The sequence below is a fragment of the Leptopilina heterotoma genome, unplaced genomic scaffold (genome assembly GCF_015476425.1).
Source record: "Leptopilina heterotoma isolate Lh14 unplaced genomic scaffold, ASM1547642v1 Lhet_325, whole genome shotgun sequence".
In the NCBI taxonomy this organism is placed as follows: Eukaryota; Metazoa; Arthropoda; class Insecta; order Hymenoptera; family Figitidae; genus Leptopilina; species Leptopilina heterotoma.
The window spans coordinates 369591-394038 of NW_025111019.1; the positions used below are offsets into that span (position 1 = coordinate 369591).

Below are 24448 nucleotides of genomic sequence, written 5' to 3' on the forward strand. Positions count from 1 at the left end.
AATTAAATTTTTGCAAAGTATTTTATTACTTTTCAAAAGAATTGAATTCTTGTGATGAATATTGTTATTTATGAAAATAATTGAATTTTGAAAAGAATTTTATAAAAATATGAAGAATATTGTAACCATAAATTTAAATTTTCAAAAACTTTAATTTGAAACCTTTTCAAAATTCAATTATTTCTAAAAAATTCACGCTACAATGCTTTTAATATTCAATTATAATTTAAAATTTTAGAAATTTATTTTTTAATCAACTGTTATTAAAAATTTTTTCGATAAATCAATTATTTAAAAATACAAAAAAAATAATTTATTAAATAATTAAATATTTCCTAAAATTGAATTTTCATGAAGAATTTTATGAAAATTTTTAAAAATAATTGAATTCTTTCGGCGAATTTAAAAAAAAATTTAAGAATAAATTCAATTTTTTACCATTCTATTTAAAATTGTCTAAAAAATAATTGAAATTCTGCGATAAGTTTTGTTATTTATAAAAATAATTGAATTTTTGCGACCAATTTTACTAAAATTTTTAAAATAATTGAATTTTATTTGTGAAAATAATTGAATTTCGGAGAAAAATGTTATACTAATTTATGATAATAATTAATTTTTGTGAAGAGTTTTATTCAATTTTTTTTTAAATAATTGAATTTCTCAGAATTTTTTCAAACTTTTTGAAAATAATGAAATTCTATCGAGAAATTTCATTAAAAAATTGAAAATAGTTGAATTATGACGAAGAATTTTATTAAATTTTTTTTTTAAATAATTGAATTTCTGTAAAAATGTTTATTTTTGAAAAGAATTGAATTCTTCAAAAGAATTTTATTCAAATTTTTTTAAATAATTGAATTCCCATAAAAAATGTATTATTTGTAAAAGTAATTTAATTCTCATGAAGAATTGTATTGAAAATAATTGAATTGTACAAGAAAATTTTATTTTAATTTGCAATTTTAGTAACTAAATCTTGTAAAGAATTTTGTCAAAAATTTTTTAAATAATAGAATTTTTAAAAGAGTTTTATTTAAATTTTTCGAAATAATTGAATTTTAAAACTGTTTTTCTTCAATTCTTTAAATATATTTGAATTCTTTCGAGAAACTTGATTAAAAAATTAAAAATAATTGAATTGGTGTGAATAAATTTATGAAAAATTGGTTAAGTAATTGAATTCTTGTGAAATTTTTATCAAAAGTTTGTTTAAATAATTGAATTCTTTGGGAAAATTTTATTAAAATAGATATTAAAAATAATTGAAATGAGGAAAATTTTTGAAAATTAAATTTTGGGAAGAATTTTATTAAATTTTTTCAAAAAGAATTGAATTTCGGAAAAGAATTTTATAATTTATTTAATTGAAATTTTGATAAGTATTTTTTAAAAATTTTTTAACATAATTGAATTTAAGCAAAGAAGTTTATCTATATTTATGAAGATTGTGAACGCAACTGTTTTGAAATCAAATTAATTTTGAAATTTTGAAGTAAAATTATTCATGAAATAATTTATTTATTTTGATAGTTGTTCAAGAATTAAGTTATTTAAAAAGAAATTATTGTCAGAAATTGAAAAAATTGAAAGTTTCACATTAGAATTCGTGGTAATTCTATTATTTATGAGTCAAACAAAAAAGACACTAAAATTCATAGAATTTTCTTATAAATTCTAAAAATTAAATTTTTCCTATTGTTTTTTTCAGGTTTTTTTTAATAAAAATCCCCGACTTTTCTCCGAATTCCCTGATTTCCCTGACCTGTGGCAACCCTGACAACCGTGAAAAAACATAAAAATAAGGAAGAAATTTTGACTAAATGACAATAACAATAAACAACCGGTTAGAAATTGATAATTGATGTTGAAAATGATCCCGGCCATTTTGTTAAGCGACCATTGACTTTTTACATTTAATTATTCAACCTGCAACCCCCTCGTTCTTCGGTTACACGGGTGACGGGTTACACATTGACTCCTCTTGACGCTTGGAAAACCGGATTTGGTTTGGGATAAAATTAGAAGTCAAGGACGGCATGATCTGCCTAAACACAGGTTCTGATTCTTCGTCTTTTTTTCTCCTTTAGTCCTTGTTCCTCAATTATTTTTTCTTTTTTTCCTCTTTCTTTTCACTCTGATTACATGCATATATATTCTATGTGTTTTAAATCAAAAAATATGCGCGATACATTGAAATTTATAATGTCCTCAGGAGAGTTGAATAAATCCTCGAAATTAGAAAGAGGGCCCTCTCTCTCTCTCTCTCTCTCTCTTTGGGGAAGAAGAAGAAATCGTGAAATTAAATTTTCATGAGTGGAGAAGATGACATTGGAAAATTATCACCTCGAACGGAAGGTGATTTATTATCAGCGAACGGACCTTGATTTCTTTATTGCTTTTTTTTAATCATATAATAAACGGGACGAAATATATTTTTCCATTGTTTTAGATTTATAATAATTGTTTGGCATAATCGCAGTGAAATTAATTATGAGCGGTAAATTTAAAACCGAAAGAAAGGAATATAGTAAATTTTACTATACCTTCACTACTCTTCTTTTACTACTTCAATCTACTCTCTAAATTTTAATTAGTAAAAATATTTACTAATTTCAATTAATAACTGACTGATTAATATAGTAGATAATAAAATAATGGTACTACGAAGGAGATGATTACTATTAAAAATATAATTTTTTTATGAACATTATAAGAGTAATATAATGAAAAATATTTCGAAATGAAAAAAGAAAAGGAAAAACGAAAATGAAATGATGGAGTGTCAGTGTCAATATTTATGGCTTCGTGTGGTATAAACCAGAAACAATGAAATTAATGCACACTTGTTATCATGTCCGTCACGTTTTCGGAAGTTTAAAACAAATTGTTACCAAGAAAGATCAGGAGCTCGAGACTACCGCCTACGTAATATTGAGAGGTCCAAGTGATGTTATGAGTCACCTTCAAATTATCACTTAGCAAGCGGTTCAAATCTTCGAAAATTCTCACCATCTCCACAAGGATCAAAAATTAACAAAAAAATAATAATAATAATTTTAGTATTTTTATTTAATTTTACTAAAAATTTTGGTACTTTTATTTTACTTTACTAAAAAAATTGTAGTATTTTTATAGAATTAAAATAAGAAAAAGTGCATTTTCGCAATAAGATTGCGAAAAAGGGAAAAAATGATGAGTACAACTATGTATTCGGCTGGGAAGAAAATACGTGACTTTGTATATTGGTTTGCAGAGGAAAAAAGCGAGGATCGATAATTCTAGATATTTTGTGCCATTTTCTTGGGGAAGTGCAACTCGGTATTTATATATAGATATATATATTGTATGAATAGAAATTTACTCTCTCGGTGCTATAGAAATAATTGACTAGTCGTAAGAAAAGTTGCAGAAAACAAAGAATAAGAAAAAAGGGGAAGAAGGTAAAGAAGGAAATGGAAGAAAGAAGAAAAAAGAATAAAAAAGAGGAAAAGAAGAAATAATTTATTCCGAAATTAACAAAAATTTAAAAAATATATTAAAAAAAATAAGAACAAAGAGGAGAAGAAAGAAGAAAGAAAAAGATAAGATAGTGAGAAAAATAAAAAAAGGTAAAAAAATTTATTGCTTAAACAAAGAAATAACATAGGAAAAAACAGAGGAAAAGAAGAAAGGAGAAACAAAAGAAAAAGTAGGGAAAAAAGTAACTTTCCCTCCCGCTCGTCGGGAAAGATGTACTTTTCTCCCGCTTTACAGCTAAGAAATGATGTCGTACTTTCGGTGCGTGTGTTAGAAAAAATTTATTGCCTAATTTTATTTTCCTAATTTTCATCAACAATATTTACTTCTTTCTTATCCTACTTTGCTAATAAATTGAATTCCTGCAACGAATTTTATAATTCATCAAAGAATTTAAATATATTTATAAAAATAATTTTATTCTTGCGAAGAATTTTATTACAATTTTTAAATAATCCATTTCTTTCGACTTATTTTATGCAAATTTTAATTTAAATAATTTAATTCCTGAGAAATTTGTATTATTCATGAAAAGAATTGAATTCTTACGAAGATTTTAACAACAAATTTTTTAAATAATTGAATTCCTAAAAAGCATTTTATTATTTATGAAAATAATTGAATTCTTGCCAACGATTTTATTAGAGTTTGGCAAAATAATTGAATTACCAAGAAAAAAAATTTTAATTTGGTAAAATCTTTAAAAAAATAATTGAAACTTGATAAAATATTTAAAAAAACAATTGAAATTTGATAAAATTTTTAGAAAATAATTGAAATTTGGTAAATTTTTGAAAAATAATTAAAATTTGGTAAAATTTTTGAAAACAATTGAAATTTGATAAAATTTTTAGAAAATAATTGAAATTTGGTAAATTTTTGAAAAATAATTGAAATTTGGTAAAATTTTTGAAAACAATTGAAATTTGATAAAATGTATTTAAAATAATTGAAATTTGGTAAAATATTTTAAAAAATAATTGAAATTTGGTAAATTTTTGAAAAATAATTGAAATTTGGTAAAATTTTTGAAAACAATTGAAATTTGATAAAATGTATTTAAAATAATTGAAATTTGGTAAAATATTTTAAAAAATAATTGAAATTTGATAAAATCTTTAAAATAATAATTGAAGTTTGATAAAATTTTTTTAAAATAAACCAAATTTGGTAAAATCGTTTTAAAATAATTGAAATTTGATCAAATCTTTTTAAAAATAATTGAAATTTAGTAAAATATAAAAAAACAATTATTACATTTTTTAAATTTAATAAAATCTTTTAAAGATAATTGAAATTTGGTAAAATCTTTTAAATGTCTGTACGGCATTTTATTAATTTAATAAAAAGCATTTTATTATTTATGAAAATAATTGAATTATTTAAACAAAAATTAATTAAAATTGTATTTAAAATAAGTGATTTCTTTCGAACAATATTATTAAAATATTTGAAAATAATTGAATTCCTGTGAAAAATTTTAATAATTTTGTAAATAATTGAATTCTTTCAAAGAATTTAATTTTAAATTTAAAAAAAAAAAAAAATTTTAATTTTTTCGAAAAATTGAAATTAAATTTTTAAGAATAATTACATATTTTGAGCAATTCCTGTAAAATTGTATTAAAAATAATTGAAATCCTGACATGAATTTTGTTGTTTATAAAAATAATTGAATAGTTGCAAAGAATTTCATTATTTATGTAAATAATTGAATTATTGCAAAAAAATTTATTAAAATGTTTGAAAAGAATTGAATTTCTGTGAAAAATTTTATTATTTTTGAAAATAATTGAATTCTTGTTTAGAATAGTGTAAAAATTTTGTTAAATAATTGATTTTTTTCGAAATATTTTTTAAATTAATTAAATCGTTTTAAAGAATTTTTCTCCCTCTTCACAGGTAAGAAATGATGTACTTTCGATGCATGTATTAGAAAAAATGTATTGCTCAATTGAAAAAATAGAAAAAGGAAAAGAAAACAAGAAGGAAAAAGAGGGGATAAAAATTTTTTTTCAATTCAAAGATAAAAGAAGAAAAAATAGAAGAAAACAGAAATAAAGAGATGAGAACGAATAGAAAAGAGAAAAGAAGGAAAAGAAAAGAAAAATTTTTTCAATTAAAAGATAAAAGAAAAAAAATAGAATAAAACAAAAACAAAGAGAAGAGAAAGAATAAAAGAAAAGAAGAAGAAGAAGAAGAAGAAGAAGAAGAAGAAGAAAGAGGCAAAATAAAAGAAAATTATTTTGTTTAAATATTAAATAAATAAATAAAATATATAAGAAAACAGTTAAAAAAAAAAGAAAAACTTGTTTAGATAGATAAATAGACAAAATACTAAAAGAAGAAGAAATTGACAAATAGTTCTCAGGTAAAAAAAATTCATGACAATTTACTCGAAAATATTGTGCCCTTTCGGATGATAAGTGATCTCGCCAATACACACGACAATGATAATAATGATGATGATAATAATGATGAAGATGAGGAAACGACGACTGCTTTTTAGAAGACGACGATTCTCCAACCGTTATTTACCGTTAAGACTATAATATACTCTACAAAGTCGAAAGCATTGAACGACGTCGACATTCGCGAAAAACCGAGTTAGAAACAGCACAGAATAGTCAATTATTCTCTCTCATTCTCGCTCGCAAATTACGTAATTCACTCCTATACACATTATTGCCAGAGTGCCGTAACTCACAAAAACAAGTGTTCCATTCTCAAAATTAAAAAAAAAAAAAAAAAAAAAGAAAAATTAAATTACCATAAAAAAGTGTCTGCTCTTTAAAAAGTTTCAAATTGAGAATTTGTAGGTTAGGTTTTCGGGTTGCGTTGCGGTTGTCATGACAACTTATGCATTGGAGTGAGAGAGCATTACTGTAAAATTGAGACAAAAAACGAATCAAAAGTGTTGCGAGGCAACATTTAATAATAATATTAATATTAATAATAATAATATTTAAAAATATAAATTTTATATACCAATTTTCTTACATCTATAAAGAATCTAAAACTTTTTTGCTTATTAACTTTTTTGCTAATTTAAAAAAAAAGTTAAATCGTCAGAACGAAAGAAATTCATTTTTTTTTTTCTGGAAAATTTTCTTTTAATAATTGTGAGAAAAAGAAAGAAAGAAAGAAAGAAATATGATTTTTACAAACGATCTCATTATATTAAGTGCACAGCACTTTTAATTACAATTGCATACACATAAATTATTCCGCTAAAGCATGCGAGAAATATTTCAAAAGTTCATTTTTGGTTTGGAAAATTTATTATAAACGATACAACAAAACAATATGTATAAAGGTGCGTATGCAATAATTTACTAATCATCTATTTTTTTCTCTGTTTAATAAATTTTATGCGAAATAAAAGTAAAACGCCAACGATAATTATAGTGTTAAAGAAATTGCTCAATTTGAATTAAATAAAAAAAATCATTATATGAGGTAACAATTATATTTTAAATCTAGTAAATAATTTTTATTATTTTATTTTTTATTTTCATGATTAATTAAAATTCTAAAAACTGATAATTTTTCTTTTTGTATAAAAATTTTGTGTACAGATGAAAAATTTTCCAGGAATGCAAGAATAAAATTTGTTTTGTTTCTAATTGAAAAAAAAAGTTTTAATTTTTGCCTTGTTTCGTTACGCATGTGTGAAATTTGAAAAATTTTTCTCAGTGGAAAAATAATGAAACAGTGGGTTTTTAGTCTCGACGGGACTTGTCATTATTCTTCGCGTAAGTGTTGAATGTCTCGGGACATTTAAGAAATGTGGCTTCATGTGCAGTTAGAATGGACAAAGTCAAGGCAAATGTGGTTAAAAACGAAAAGAAATTTTCAGCTGACGTTTAGAGCCTCGTGGACCGTTACCGTACTTAGCAGAATTCCGACAAGATTAAACTAACTTTTTTTCTATTTTCATATTTATTTTTTTTATTTTTTTATTCTATTAAACTGAAAAATGGAAAAATTCATAAAAAATTAAAAAAAACAAAAAAAAAAGAAATAAAATAAAAAATAGAAAAAAATGGAAAATACAAAAATAAGCAAAAAGAAAAGAAAACAAAGAAGATAATGTTTCTTTTATAAAAGAAAACTATTTTTAATTCCTTTTTTTTTAATTTTTTTTTTTTTTTTTTTTTTTAATTTGCATCATTAACAAACTATTAAAGGGCATTACATCGAATAATTATAATAATAATTTTTTACATTAATAATGAGATTAATAAGATAATTTTGCTGAAATAAAAAATCTTTTTTATAACTTTCAATCGTTAATTTGTTATGACTTTGACAATTTTTATTTAATAAAAATAATTTTTTTGGAAATTTCGTTATAAAGTTCGATAGAGAAAAAACTTTTTCGACACAATATTAAATTTATAGATTTTATATTTTTAAATCTCTTTCTATTTTCTTCGCCTTTTTTTGGAAGGGGGTGGCTTTTTTATCATATTTAGAGACACGCCTCGAGGACCTGCTTGACGAGTCCTTCATTGTGGTTTCGAAGCTAAAGAAATTTGAAACGACTTTAGGGCTCGTCTGAAATATTAAATTAAAATATAGGGCAAAGACCAAACTCGCTCTAATATCAAAAAGTCAAAAATTTATTTTCATTTTTAAATTCGATAATTTAAAAATGAAAAGAAATTTTTTAAATCCTAAAAATAATTTTTAATATTCATAAACTGATAATACGTTTTCTTTTAAGTAGCAAAAAATTTTAAGTAAAAATAACTAAAAATAAAATTTAAACAGCAAAATTTATTTATTTTACCGAAATAAATGAACAAATTTGTTGGAAAAATATTGAACAAAAGTTTTACGACGTCAAACATGACGATTTTTCGAATTGTTACACTTGGAAAAATCGTCAGCTTATTTGACGTAAATTTCAGTTAAATACAAAAGCAAACAATTAAAAAAAAATAAAAAACTAATTTATTAAAATAAATCAAAATTATTTTTCTTTATTCTTTATAATTGTTATTTTCTTTATTTAACGGAACGGGTTATACCCGTTAAATAAATAAAATTAATAAAATTAAAAATAGAACTGAGAAAAGCATTTCTCCATATCAAGAAAGAAGAAACAGAACATTCGTTTTGAATTAAGAAAATTTTTTAAAAGGTTTTAAAATATCAGATGATAATAAAACACGAGGAATTTTCTTTTCAACTTTGAAGAGATTGTTTTTTTCTTCTTCATTTTTTTTCCTTCAATCTTTTTCCCTTTTCAAATTTTTTTGATAGGGGTCGAGATTTTTATCTAACGTGACAGCTGTTTTACATTTGACAAACAAAGAAAAGAAAAAAAACTAAAACTGTATCTATGGCAGGCTGTTTCAGAACTGGCTGTATTTTTTCATCTCAAAACTTTTAATCATTAAAATAATATTTTTATTATAATTATTTAAATTTATTTATTATTATTATTTTCAGACGACTGAATTTTATTATTATTATTATTGTTTAAACAAAATTTTGATTTCCTTATTTAACTATTTTTTATTATTATTTTTCATAATTATTATTTCCTACAATTAAGTATTATTGTCTTTTCAATTATTATTGTTATTTATTTATTTAATTAATATACTTGATAAATAAATGAATAAATAAAAAAAAATAACGATTACTATTACTATTATTATTTATTTATTTATTTATTTATTTATTTATTTATCTCTAATTTCAAAACAATTATTTTGTTTTACAATTATTTATCATTCTTATTATCAATGAATAATCAGTATTAATTAATATGACACAAAAAAAGTATTATTTTGTTAATTAATTTAAAATTCCTCCATTACCATTGTATACAATTGTCTTATTGTTAATATTATTATTACTATTCCTTTTCTTTTTACAATTCTAATTTATATACCTATAGACATTTTTTTTCTTTATCATTAAACTTTTAAATAAATTATGAACTTTTTTCCCTGTTTTTACAATTATCATCATAAATAATTATTTCATTTTAAAAAAAATCAAAGCAATCAATGAAACATTTTTATTTTCCATTAAAAATATTATATATATATCTGATAATTTATTGCTTCCAAGAAAAAGTTTACTTTTGCAACTTTCGTGGGAATTGATGTTATATATTCTGACCTCTTTATTATCTAATTTATTTTTTTATTTTTGTTTTTTTTTAATTTGTTTCTGAAAATTTCCTTTTTTCAAGAAACAAATTAATTCGGAATTTATTTTTCAAAAACGAATTAATTTTTTTATTTTTGTTTTTTTAAACTTATTTCTGAAAATTTCCTTTTTTTCATGAAACAAATTAATTCGGAATTTATTTTTCAAAATTGTCAATAAAAAACTTTACTAATAATTATAATAATAAATAACAATAACAATTAACAATTTTTATTCATTATTATTGTTATTACATATATAAAAAATATTATAATAATATTAATAAGAAAACAAAAAAGAAGAAAAGAGATAAAAGAGTAAAGAAGAAGGAAAAGATAGAAATAATGAAGAAGAAAGTAAAAAGAAAAAGAAAAAGAAGAAAAAAATTAAAAGAAAGAAGATCAAGAAGAAGAAGAGGAAAATAAAAAGAAGAAGAATATAAAAAGAAAAAAGATCAAATAGAAAGAAAAAGAAACAAGATCAAAAAGAAAAAAGAAAGAAGATCAAAAAGAAAATCAAAATGAAGAAGAAGAAGAAAATAAAAATAGAAGAGAAATATAAAAAGAAAAAAGAAAGAAGAAAAGAAAAAGAAAGAAGAAGATGAAGACTTAAGAAATTGATAATGATGATGATGATGTGAAAGAGGAGAGTAGGTAATAATAATAATGAAAATAATGACAATTAAAAAGTGATACTAATAAAGATGGTGTAAATAGTAAAAAGGGAAATAAAAAAATGTAAAAAATGAAAAAAATGAAAAAAATGAGAAAAATAAAAAAGAGGGGCCTCTACTAAGAGAAGAGGGCTGCTGGGGCCCCCGAAGAGAATTCTCCCTCCCGGCCGGGGTGGGGAAGTGGATATATAAGCCGGGCCCCATCGAATAAGACTCGACACTCGACCCAACCTTCATACCGAACATCTGCAACTCCTAAAAGTTCGAGCTTTTGTGAACGCACGCGCGCGAACTTCGACTGTTCACGCACTTGTCAATTTTTTTTATTTTAATTAAACAAAAAGTTTTTATTTTTCAAAAGGATCAAAAAATAAACAAAAAAAAATCACGAGTTTCCGTGCAATCTTCCAGTGAATCTTATCGTCACTTCACATTTCCAGAAAGAAAAAAGAAAACAGTGAGTACAAAATTCATAGGTACTAAAAATTTCTTCTCCAACAAAAAAATTCCGATTCAAAAATATTTTCAAAACGAAAAAGGGTCCAATTTTAATTTTTTTTTGTTTCTGTTTTAAAATTTGAGAAATTTCTTTTGTTTTCAAGTTTTTCACTTTTATTCTATACAAAATTGTTTGTAGTTTGTTACCTTTTTCCTAATCGGTAATTTTAATTTAAAAAAATATTCAAAATCAAAAGATAAAAATTGATTTCTGTGAATATTAATCGTATGTTGACTTTATAATCGATTTGAAAATATTGAAAGTAAATTAAATTCCTTGATTTCAAATGTCAGAACCTTGAGATTTTATCTAAAAAACGATTTCAATTTCGAATTTCGTAGTTTGCGGTTTTTTCTCAGATTAATTCCTAATAAATTTAATTTTCGAAAGTATATAAAAATAACATTTCTTTTTCGATAGTTTTTAATAAATTCACTCCAAGATTCAAAAAAGAAGAAAGAAAAAAATCAGTATTTAAATGAACAAAAGAAAAATGAAAATTGTGGAAAAAATTCAGTGGAAATAACAAAGTGATTTTTAAAAGAAGATAGAAATTATTATATGAAAAAATTAAATATCAATTTTTGTTTAGCAATAAATAATTTTAAACATTTCATTGTTAAAAACCAAATTAAACCCTCAAAATATAATTTTTTTTCACTACTTACGGATTTTTTACTTTTTTAATTTTTTTTATTTATACTTTTTTTAAAGACTATATTTGAAAATAATATTTATTTAAAAACTATTATTAATAAATTAAAATTTTTATTTTAAAAATAAATCAAAAAGCTATATTTTAAAAAGTGTTTTTTAAAATTTAGATAGAAAATATAGTTTTCAAAATATATTCTACAATTACATTTTCAAATTCAAAGTTTTTTTGAAACTATCAAATTGATACCAAAGTGAATCAAATTAATACCAAAAATTTGGCTCAATTTTTTATTTGAATCAAATTTTTGGCATCAATTCGGTGCAATTTGATACTTTCGAGTTAATATTGTTTTATTTTGAAAAAATATATTTTAAAATATAATTTAAAATTCAATTTTTAAAATACTTTTTAAATCATTTTAATATTTTGAAAAAATATAATTTAAAATTAACATTTTCAAAATACATTTATAATTATTTTAAATTATATTTTAAAATATTAAATTTTTAAAATTGTTTGATTAAAAAATATTTTTTAAAATATTTTTAAAAATATTTTTAAAAATATTTTTAAAAATATTGAAAAAAATTTTTTTTTTAATTTTTTAATTATAGAATTTTTTGTAAATAATTTGAAAGTACCTAAAAATATTTCTAGAAATTAAAAAAAGAATTGAATAAAACATTTAAAAAATTGTATAATTAAAAAAAATTGAATCCCTTATTTGCAAATTTTTTTTATAAGGAATTCCATATAGAAAGAAAAAAAAAGTAATAATAGTAAAGACGCAAATTACTCATTCGTCAATGTGTCGGTATTTACGCAATTTAAAAAGAGAATCTCGATTTTCTTCCACCTCGTCCTTCCCCTCTGGATTAAAGCTTCCCTTACCCTGCAGTCTTAATCCACTAATCAGTAATTAGCTCAATTCTAATTCAAGGTCACGTAAAATAACACTTTTTTTCCCATTTTTTTTTTTTTTTAAATCGCGCTCCATTATTCTGACGAGAGAAATATTCATATAAACAGTAATTATATTCATATCATTTCTCATTACTTCCCATAACAAAAAAAAAATTATTTTTCTGTTTTTAATTCATCAGATTTAAATTAACTAACAAATGTTGAAATAATTTTTTAACCTAATAATTATTAAAAATATTCAATCATTTTGTTTTTATGTACCAAAAATAATTTAACTATACTCACATGAATAAATCCAGAGTGTAAAAAAGTATAATAAAAATATTTATTGACTCACCTGTAACAGAAAAAAGAAGGAAAATTCTTCGTTAGTGTCAGAGAAAAGAAAAATTTGTTCAAGATTGATATTTTCAATCATTTTTCTTTTAAATTTAAATAATTTAAATAATTAAATTTTACGAATTGTTATTATTTCTACAAGCCTCTGATATTTCGACTTTTTTCGACTATTTTCAAATAATACGATTTTTATCGATTTATATTAAAAAAAAATTGCGACTTTTTCGACTTTTTTACAAATTTTGAGACAAAATACCATATTTTTTTATATAAAATGCAACTTATTTCGATTTTTATAGTGTAAAAAGCATAACTATAGACAAATCTTTGAAAATTTATTTTTGAATAAAAAAAAAAAAAAGACTTTGAATAATTGAAATTTTGTAAAAGTTAATAGAAAACAATTGTTTTTTTTTCAAGTATTTTGTTACAATTTCTGAAAATCAACTTTAAAAAAATTTTTTATTGAAAATTTTGGAAATAATTGAATTCTCAAAAATCTTAATGAATTCAATTATTTTCTAAAATTTTAATCAAAATTCAATAAGTAAATGTTTAATTTCAATTATTAACAAACACGATTATTTTACAAAACTTGAAAGAAATAAAATTGTTCATGAAATTCAATAATTTTTAAAATTTTTGAAGAAACTTCATTATTTAAAAAAAATTAAACAAATACTTGAAAATGAATTTAATTAGAATTCGCAAAAATTTTAACATAATTTATAATTCTTCACGAGAATTCAATTGTTTTCCTAAATAATTTTAATAAATTAGGACTCAGCTAAAACTTTGCCCAATTATAAATAAATAAATAAATTCTTGGAAGAAATTCTATTTTTTAAAAATATTATTTAACAATATTATTCTATTTATTTCTTATTATTAAAAAAATAATTTTAATTTGAAGTATTCTTAATATTTAAATTTTACTTATTTTGAATTTTGATAAATAATATTTGAACGTGATGCAAGAACCAGACGCAGTCCATTTGATTTCATTGGCCTATGTCTGGTTCTTGCACCAAGGGGTTCAATTGTGAATTAAATAAATTGAATTAAATTAAATGAATTACTAAATAATAAAAAATAAATACCAAATAAATATCTAATAACAGTTATAGTAAATTAATTCAAGAAACGAAGAACAAGAATATTTTTAACTGAAAATCAAGTGGAACGATCTTTATACTTTATTTTTTTTTGCTAAAATAAAATTCTTATTGTTTTTGTTAAAAAATTCGTATTTTTTGTTTTTTGTTTTTTGTTAAAAAAAAAATGGTTGAAAAAGAGACATATTCGAATGAATGTTTAAAAGCGCAAAACAGTTTGAAACTCAACCTTTCGAAAATATTTTCTTTCTAAAGCTGTGCGCTCTTATTATTTCCCTAATGGTCTTGATGAAGTAATAGGGGGACCCAACAACAATTTTTTTTCTCCTTTTTTTTCAATTAACCTTTATGTGTCGACAAACTACAAACACAAGTGGAAATTTCCATTTCAAATTGAATCTGAATTTTCTAAATTTTGTTCGCCCTATTTTTTCTGATGTTCTCTGGAGAGTTTCTCTTCTGAAAATTGTCGAGCAAAAGATGCAACAAACAACCTTCCTTTAAATGATAGGTACTCCCTATAATAAAAAATAAGCAGAAGAAATAAAATAACCGTTTGTGTGGGGGGAAGAAAAAGACGAGAAAAAGACGAGAAAAAGGTCACTTGTTTTAAAGTTTTGTAACGAGAGAGACCAATACAAGCAACAAGTGAAGAGAGTATTTCGAAAACGATTGTATTATGTATAAAATACACATTTAACGACACAACGATTCTCGAGGCCGCGCGCAGGAGGGAAAAGTCAACAATCAGAAATCCAATGTATATGAGTAATTACAACATTTAGTTTAGTCGATATCTTACATGTTAGTTGCCAGGGAGAGTTATTGATTCAACGTGACTTGTTGTTTCTCAAAGAAAATGCTAATACTCATCTCGAAAGAAACAACTCGAATGTCAACATTGTCAACATTGTCAACAACATCAACAATTCGTTTATACTTCTTCTCGGAAAAATAAAAGCCATCTTGCCATTTTATTAGTAACTACATACTCCATTGGTAACGGATGCGGCAAAAAGCGGAGAAAAAACGGTAACAATTATTATTTCGTAGTAAACGTAATAAGCTTTCAATATATTATTTACTTTGTTGCAATTTTTTCCTCTTTTTTGCCGCACATCTTTTGCAATGTAGTTATTTTACGATCAGAAGCGTCGTTTATTTTTTTATAAATATAATCGCCGACAATTGCACACACACACCATGCGCGCGATTATTGCCAAACATTCTTTCGGAAAAAGATTCGCAACCAGGAGAAAAACGATCCACTAAGCAAAACAAAAATTCGCGAAAAGAATTATTAAGAAAAGGGATAACAATTTACAAAAATCAACGAAAACAATGCAGTAAGAAACAGAGTTGAAATCAAACAGGGTTGTCACAAACATTTCATTTTGTTTCTCCAACTGTTCGGATTCAGTTGCCCACTCCTGGTTTTAATATAACTTTACTTTTCACATTAGTTTTTTTTAAAGTTTTGAATTACAATAAATATAAATGAAAACTTATCATCCCTATTACACACAAACTTTTTTCATTTTTTTTTCAATTTTATTTTATTCACCTATCGTGTTTGTCACTTTTTCACTTTTAATCTAATACTTCTGTACCTTTTGACTCTTGACATATGAACACAGAAAATGAAAATTTACGGACCATTTACGAACCAATTGTGGACCAATTACTTCAAAATTATTTTCATAATTTAAATTCAATTATTATTTTCTACAATTTTCAACTAAAATTCTTCTTTAAACAATTATTTTTAATAATTTTCGAAAAAGTTTCTTTTTAACAATTTTCCGAAATTTTCAAATCCATTTGTTTGCAATTCAATTGTACCAAAAATTTCAATTATTCGTAAATTCTTCAACTAAATATATATTAGAAAATAACTTCAAAAAAAATTTAAAAATAAATTCAATTAAACTTTTCGAAAAAAATTAATTTCACAAACAGTTAAAATTTAAATTTTCAAAGATTTTAATTTGAAACCTTTTCAGAATTCAATTATTTATAAAAAATTAAAAACTCATTCAAAAATTCCCTTACTATTCAATGATTATCTATAAATTTTAATTAATTTCAATTTTAACAGAAATTCATTTTAAAATCAACTTTTATCAGAAAATCCAACGAGAATTCAATTCCTACAAAAAATTCAATTACTTTTGGTAAATAATTTAATTCCTATGGAAAATTTTTAAATAATTTAATTCCTGCTAAATATTTTAATAATTTTTGAAAATAATTGAATTCCTGTGAAGATTTTAATTTTTTTTTAAATATTTGATTTTCTACAAAGAATTTTATTGTTTTTTTTTAAATAATTGAATTTCTGCGAAGGATTTTAATAAATTTTGAAAATAATTGAATTCCAGCGAAGAAAATTAAAATTTTTTTTAGAAAATTAGTTAAAATTCCATTCAAAGTAATTGATTTTTTATTAAAAAATATTATTATTATTAAAATTTTTTTAAAATAATTAAATTCATTTGAAAAATTTTATAAAAGTTGTATTGAAAATAATTTAATTTCATCGAAAAATGTGTTATTTATAAAAATAATTGAACTATATTGAAATAATTTGAAAAATTTTGAAAATAATTTTAGTAAAATAAATAATTATCTTTCAAAATTTAACTGAAATTCATTTTTAAATCAATTTTTGTTAGAAAATTCAACGAGAATTCAATTATTTAAATACAAAAATTAATAATTTATTGAATAATTGAATGTATTTCTTTAAAATGAATTCTCATAAGGAATTTTATCGACAATTGTCTTTTTATTGTCAATTGTCGAACTTTTTTTTTTTTTTAACTTTTTTTTTTTCAATTCTTTTGACGAAAGTCAATAAAATTTTTAAGACTTATTAATTGAATATTAGTTATATTAACAATATAATAATTGAAATTCTGCAAAGTGTTTTATTATTTATGGAAATAATTGAATCATTGCAAAAAATTTTATTAAAAAAAAATTTATTTTTTTTTTTTTATGAAAATAATGAAATTCTTGTGAAGAAATTTATAAAAAATTTGTAAATAATTGAATTCCTTGTGAAATTTTTATTATTTTATGAAAATAATTAAATGTTTGGGCAAAATTTTATTAAAATTTATTTAAATAATTTTTTTTTTTTTTTTTGAATATTTTTTTAAAATTTATTTAAATAATTGAATTTTTGCAAAAAATTTTACTATTTATAAAAATAATTGAATTTTTTCAAAGAATGTTATTATTTATGAAAATAAGAAATAAGAAAGAAAAAAAAAAGTTTAATCATCTAATAAAATGTAATGATTAATAAAAAATTATAATAACAAACAATAACAAGCAATAATGCTGCCTAGGGAATATTCTAATTCATTCTAAAACTGATTAGATCCTCAAAAAAAAAAATGTTCCATTACATTTCTTTGCGAATTTCTTGAAAATTATTCAAAAAAACACCAACAACTAGATATTTAGATATTTAAATAAATATTTAAGAAAGGAATGTTAGTGAAATATTTTCGAGTGCATTCGGTTCAATGTCATTGAATCCCTAGCTTTCTGTCATCCTATCAATCAATGCACAACAACTAACCCCACGAACACAAATCAGTCTCACTTCTTTTGACCCGTTGATTTCCTCTTTCTAAACTCATTGAGTTGACTCGATCGGACCACGTCTCATTCTGCATTCACACACACATTCACCCTCACACACACTCGCATCATTCAATCGCATTCTTTTTTCCTCCATTCCTCCTTATCATTAACTCTTAACTGAAAAATTACCAAGACAGAACTCGATTCACAATTGTAGAACAATTCTGTTCTACATTTCATCTCTCCACTTCTTCTCTTCTTCCATTATTCTTTCTCTACTTGTGCAGTGTTGCTAAAAGAACCTAACCTAAGAATTCTAACCTAACCTAACCTTACCTTACCTTACCTTACCTAAGAATCCTAACCGAAAACGTATCTAACGAAATAGGGAAAAAAACTAAAAGAAACTAAAGGAAACGTTGATGTTTTGCAGGTAGAGCATCATGGTGAAGTATATTCTAGCCCTGACGATATGCCTGGTGGCGGTGAAGACTGTGATGGTGATGCCAGTGGCCGACGAGGCGGCGAAAATCGAAGCCAAACCTGGCCAACAACCGGAGAAGATCGGCGCAACCCAAGTCGCAGAGAAAGTGGAGTCCGCTCCCCTGAAGGACGAACCCTCGGCCGTCGTTCCCCTGGCCGCCGACCAGCACGAAGCCCACCACCACAAGGAGCACGAGGGTCACAAGGACCACGAGGGCCACCACCACGCTCACGACTCTCACGCCTCTCATGACAGTCACGAGAGCCACGAGAGCCACGAGCACAAAGTGAGATCCACCGTCGCCGACAACTCCTCCGAGAGCAAGGAAAGCGACGAGTCCGCCGAGAGTGCCGAGAGCTCCGAGGAAAAGAAGAAGCCATCGTCCGAGCCCAAGAAGGACGAAAAGCCCATCTTGTCCGACGAGAAGAAGCCCGAAAACACCGAAGCCCCATCAAAAATCGTCGCCAGGTCCGAATCCGAAACACCAGCCGCAGCGGCAGCACAACCAGAATCCGCGCCATCGGCCCCCATCGCCGACTCACCCGCACCCAAGGAAGAAGAACCCAAGGCCCCACGCGGAGAGACCAAGACCGAGGAGAAGCCAGTGCAAATCGAGAAGCGCTCGGAGCAGACGAAGGTCGAGGAGAAGCCAGCGACAGTAGTGGCGGCCGTGGAGAAGGCGGCGGAGAAACCAGTGGCCGATGAGAAGGCGCCTTTGCCAGAGGACTCCAAGAAGCAGGAGGAGAAGATCCCAGAGAAGGAGGAAATCAAACGGGAGTCGCCCGCCGCACCACAGGAAGCCAAGCAGGGAGCACGTTCCGAGGAGCCTGCACCAGAGACCAAATCCGTACCATTCGAACCCGCCAAGATTGCCGAGCCCAGTAAGGTCGAACCAGAGCCCGCTAAAATCGCCGCTGAACCCGCCAAGATCCAAGAAGCTGCGCCGGCAATCACCAAAACTGCTCAAGCTGAAGTTACCGATGAAAAGGTAAATAGAAGATTTCGATAAAATCTGATAAAATTGCATGCTACTTGATCATCTGCTGATGCTAACTTATGTCCACTATCGCCATAGAACCTAATTCCGATAGTTGTTTTGATGCCAACGACCATTATCGTCAAAAATCGTCAAAAATGACAATTTTTGACCCTCTGTTGATGCTAACGACCATTATCGTCAAAAATCGTCATTTTTGACACTCTGTTGATGCTAACGACCATTATCGTCAAAAATCGTCTTTTTTGACCCTCTGTTGATGCTAACGACCATTATCGTCAAAAATCGTCATTTTTGACGATTTTTGACGATAATGGTCGTTAGCATCAACAGAGGGTTAAAACTTAACTGAGAGTTGGAACAATTGGGGCTTGGAACTATTCTTTCTGTTTGGAACTACTTTTTCATTTAGGATTACTTTTCTCTTTGGAACTACAAACTTTTCTATTTTGAATAATCCTTTCTGTTTGGAACTATTTTGTTCTGTTTGAAACTTTCTATTTAGAATCAATTTTCAAAAACAAATCTGTTAGAATAAAGCTGACTACCAATAAGCACAACTGCTCGAATCGTCAAGTAGCGGAAAGGCAATTTATTCGAAAGGTTGCCAAGTCCAAGTGTCAAAAACCAAAGGGGTCAAAGAGTTATAATTTTACCAAAGTCCAATTGTCCGAAGTGTTAAAAGATCGAGACCTCAATTATTGAAAAGATCAAGTAGTCGGAGGGTCATTTGACTAAAGTTCAATTAGTCGAAGCAAAATTCTTTTTGCTTTTTAAAAATCTTTTGAAAATGTTAATTACAATAAAGACTCCATTATCCGGACTAATAAGTGCAGACACCTATCCAGATAATCGAAAAGAGAGAATTTAATTATTTAAATACAAAAATAAATAATTGAATGAACAATTGATTATTTCTTGAAATTGAATTCTAACAAAGAATTGTATTAAAACTTTTATAAATAATTCAATTCCAGTGAAATTTTTATTAAATAATTAAATTCCTTTAGGAAATTTTATTAAAACAGATTCTGAATATAATTAAATTGAGAAAAATTTTTGAAAATTCTTTAAATTTGTTCAAGAATTTTAATAAAATTTTTGAAAATAATTTACTTTTCCAATAAAATTTTGCTATTTATAAAGATAATTGAATTTCTCGGAAGATTTTTGATATTCATCGAGGTAATTGAATTCTTTTGAAAAATTGCGTTAAAACTTTTGAAATATAATTAAAAATATTTTTAAAAAAAAATTCAACAAATTTCAAGAGAATTGAAATTAAAAATTTTCAAAAAAATTCAGAATATTGTTAATTAAAAGTGTGAAAAATTTACATTTTTCAAGATTTTAATTTGAAACCTTTTCAAAGCTCAATTATTTCTAAAAATCCAAGCTACAATTTTTTTAATATTCAATTATCTAAAATTTTAACTGAAAGTCATTTTTAAAACAACTTTTATTAAAAAATTTTACGAGAATTCAATTATTTAAATGCAAAAATAAATAATTTATTAAATAATTAAATGTTTCTGAAAATTGAATTCTTTTGACGAATTTTAATAAAAATTTTAAAAATAATAACATTTTTCAAGGAGTTTAATTAAAATTTTATTAAAAATAATTGAAATTCTGCGCTGAGTTTTAATATTTTTTATGAAAAAAATTTAAATTCTACGCTGAGTTTTATTATTTATGAAAATAATTGAATTTCTAAAAAGAATTTTATTTTTTGTTGAAAATAATTGAATTATTGCAAAGAAATTTATTAAAAAATTGTATAAATAATTGAATTTCTGTAAAATTTTTATTATTTATGAAAATAATTGAATATTTGCGTAGAATTTTATTAAAATTTTGTTTAAATAATTGAATTTCCATGAAAAATGTTATTTCAAAAATAGATATTGAAAATCATGGAAGTAAAGGGAATTTTTTGAAAATAATTGAAATTTTGTCAAGAATTTTATTAAAATTTTGGAAAATAATTGACTTTCTTAGAAGAATTTTATTAAAATTTTATTATTTTTTGAAAATAATTGAATTCTTTCAATTTTTTTGACGAATATATTTAAAAATTGCATTGAAAGTAATTTAATTTTCATATAGAATTTTTAAAAATGTTTCGAGAATTAATGGAATTATTTTTAGAGAATTTTAAATAATTCTTGTTGAAATTGAATTTTATGGAAATTTTTGAAAATAATTAAATTATTCTTTCGTGTAATTTTATTTAAAATTGGATTAAAAATAATTTAATTCCTGCAAAGAATTTTAGTATTTATAAAAAAAGTTGAATATTGTTTCGAAGAATTGATTAAAATTTTAGGAAATAATTGAATTTTATGGAAATATTTAAAAATATTTGAATTCTGGCGAGGAATTCAATTAAAATTCTTTTGAAAAAAATTGAATTTCTGTAAAGAATTTTACTATTTATAAAAATAATTGAATTATTACGAAGAATTTTACTATTTATAAAAAAATTGAATTGTTTCGAAAGGTTTATTTAGATTTTAGAAAATAATTGAATTTTTTAAAAATTTTTATTATTTACGAAAATCAAATGTTTGCGTAGAATTTAATTAAAATCTTCTTGAAATAATTGAATCCTTTTGGAAAATTTAATTGAAATACAGTAGTTATTAAAAAATCATCGAATTGAGGATAATTTTTGAAAGTATTTAAAGTTTTGACAAGAATTTTGTTAAAATTCAGCAAAGTACAGCTGGAGTCATCAAGCAACAATTAAAATTTAGAAAATATTAAATTCAAGGCTCCAGTACCTAGTTTAACCCTTCTGGATTATTCCTGGATTTGACATTTATTTAACCATTCGAAAAAAATGGTCTTTCCGCTACTTGACGATTCAAACGATTCGAACAAATGACGCTACGATTTCGGCGTTGGTTGAAAAAAGGCCGTTTCATAAATTTTCCTTTCTCGCCAAGTTGTACTGTATTTTTGAGAAAAGTAGTAAAAAACGAACTAAAAATGAAAATTTGCAGAGGGAACTCAAGACACTCGAGGAGTCCGCACCAGTAGTGCCAGCCCAGCCAGCAGTCGAGCCCCAAGAGAAGGCCAAGGAGCTCCCAGCGCCAAAGCCCAAGTCCGACGAGGCAAAGACCCAAGACGAGACCAAGCCCACCGAGGACAAGGAGCAGAAGGCCGAAGCTTTGCCAAAGCCCGAGGAAGTGAAGGAGGAGTCGACTTTCACCAGTCAGGACGCGAGTAGCAAGAGCAGCAGTCCCAGCGGCGGTACTAGTGATTAGTGATAAGAAAGAGCTCCTCTTAAGCGGCTTATTTCATTTACAAAATCGTATTTCACTCCCGATAAAAAGTATCTTATTAAGTGAGAATAAATGCGAGCAAGAGAGCAAGACAAATGCAAAATAAATGCAAAATAAATGCGAGCGACTGCGAGAGCGAGTGATGACAATTCCATTAAAAGTGTGAATACTACGTGCGTCTAGTTCGTTTCCATTATGTATTATGCAAGAGTAACTGAGCTTAATGAAAGAGAAAATGTGTGAGAAAAAAAGGAGAGAGAGAGACATTGGGAACTGTAATAAAAAAACAATAACCACCTTTAGCAAACAGTAAATTCATTCTCGTTACTAAAAGAAAATTATTTCAGTTTCTGACTGACGCCATCAACGGCGATTCAAAAGGAAAAGAGAAAATTCGGGTTTCTTAAGGGGGCGCGCAAGGACAAAGCAATCTCGATCCATTTTGCTGACCGGAGATGACAAAAAATATTCGACATTTTTTTTAGTCCCCTACAGAAGTTTTACTATCGACAAGAAAACTAATTTTTCACGCATCATTCTTTCTTTTTTTTACCTTTGTCCCAAAAAATCTGTCTATCCAATCACTCCCAACAACAAAAGAAAAGCGGTTCTTCCAAATTTTCCTAGCGATTAGTTTCTTTTTTTTCATTTTTTTTTATAGTTTATCGCCTATTACATATTTTACTCCTTTACCGCTAATTATTTGTTAGAACAAAAAAAAATTCATGTACCGCTATTTTAATCTATTATGATCTGTATTATTACTATCATTCATCGTTAAAATAATAATTATTGCCATTATAATCGCAGTGTTTTTTTCACCTTTCATCACCAATTATTTAAACTAATAACATTTATGCAGTAATTTATCATTTTTAGTATTTTTTACCCTTTTCAATGCTTCGAAAAATAATTTAAAATTTCAAAACAAAAATAGACAAAAGTTCAAAAATAGTAAATCATTTTATTTAATTTATAAAATCTTCAATCAACAAAAAATTCAATTCTGAGATTTTTAAAATTTTAGAATTATTTTCTTTCTAATTAATTTATTCCTAAAATATTTAAATAATAAAAACATAGATAAATTTATTTTTATACCAATTTCAAAATTTTTTTCATTAAATAAATATTGAAATCATAATTATAAATTATTTATTTAAAAAAAAAATAGTAAATTGAATTTCAAAATAAATTTTTTGTCTTTATTTCAACTATAGAAAAAATTCAATTCTAAGAGATTTTTAAAAGTTTAGAATTATTTTTTCGAATATTTTAATAATTAAAAAATCAGGTAAATTTATTCCAAAAACTATTTTTTAAAGTTTCCATCAATTAATTAAATTAATTATTTATTTTAAAAAAATTAGAAAAGTTTAATTTCAAAATTATTTTTCTTTTTTTTGTCTTTATTTCATTATTAAATATTCAAGCAAGAAAAAATCCAATTTTGAGATTTTTTAAATTTTAGAATAATTTTTTTGATTAATTCCTTGAATATTTAATTATTAATAAAACACTAGATAAATTAATTTTTAGACCTATTTTTAAAATGTTCTATTAATTAGATATTGAAATTATATTTATTAATTATTTATTTAAAAAAATATTAGAAAAGTTGGATTTCAAAATTATTCCATTATTTCTTGCCGTTATTTCATTATTAAATATTCAATCAACAAAAAATTCAATTTTAACAGATTTTTAAAATTTTAAAATTATTTTGTTATTAATTAATTTTCCGAATATTTTAATGAATAAAAAATCAGGTAAATTTATTTAAACAACTATTTTTTAAACTTTTATCAATTAGTTAAATATTGAAATCAAAATTATTCATTATTTTTTTTTATAAATAAGTAATGTTGAATTTCAAAATTATTTTATTTCTTTAACTTTATTTTATTAATTAAATATTCAATAAACAAAAAATTCAATTCTTAGAGATTTTTAAAAGTTTAGAAATATTTTTTTATTAATTAATTCTCCGAATGTTTTAAATAATAAAAAATTAGGTAAATTTATTTTTAGAACTATTTTTTAAACTTTCCATCAATTAATTAAATACTGAAATCAGAATTATCAATTATTTATTTAAAAAAATAAGAAAAGTTAAATTTCAAAATTATTTTATTTATTGTCATTATTTCATTATTAATATTCAATAAACAGAAAATTTCAA

At 24.3% G+C, this 24448-nt stretch overlaps 2 protein-coding genes across 4 annotated transcripts in view; one reads left to right on the plus strand and one right to left on the minus strand.

The window, feature by feature from the left end:
- The window catches only part of LOC122504946 (serine/threonine-protein kinase S6KL), a 54880-nt gene that overhangs the window by 21763 nt on the left and 8669 nt on the right, over positions 1-24448 (minus strand). The window lies entirely within an intron of this gene.
- Positions 10569-23070, plus strand: LOC122504944 (neurofilament heavy polypeptide). The gene is made up of 3 exons (XM_043616309.1): positions 10569-10820; positions 17929-18967; positions 21985-23070. The coding sequence occupies exons 2-3, from the start codon at positions 17939-17941 to the stop codon at positions 22246-22248; spliced, it is 1293 nt and encodes a 430-aa protein (XP_043472244.1). The 5' UTR covers positions 10569-10820; positions 17929-17938; the 3' UTR covers positions 22249-23070.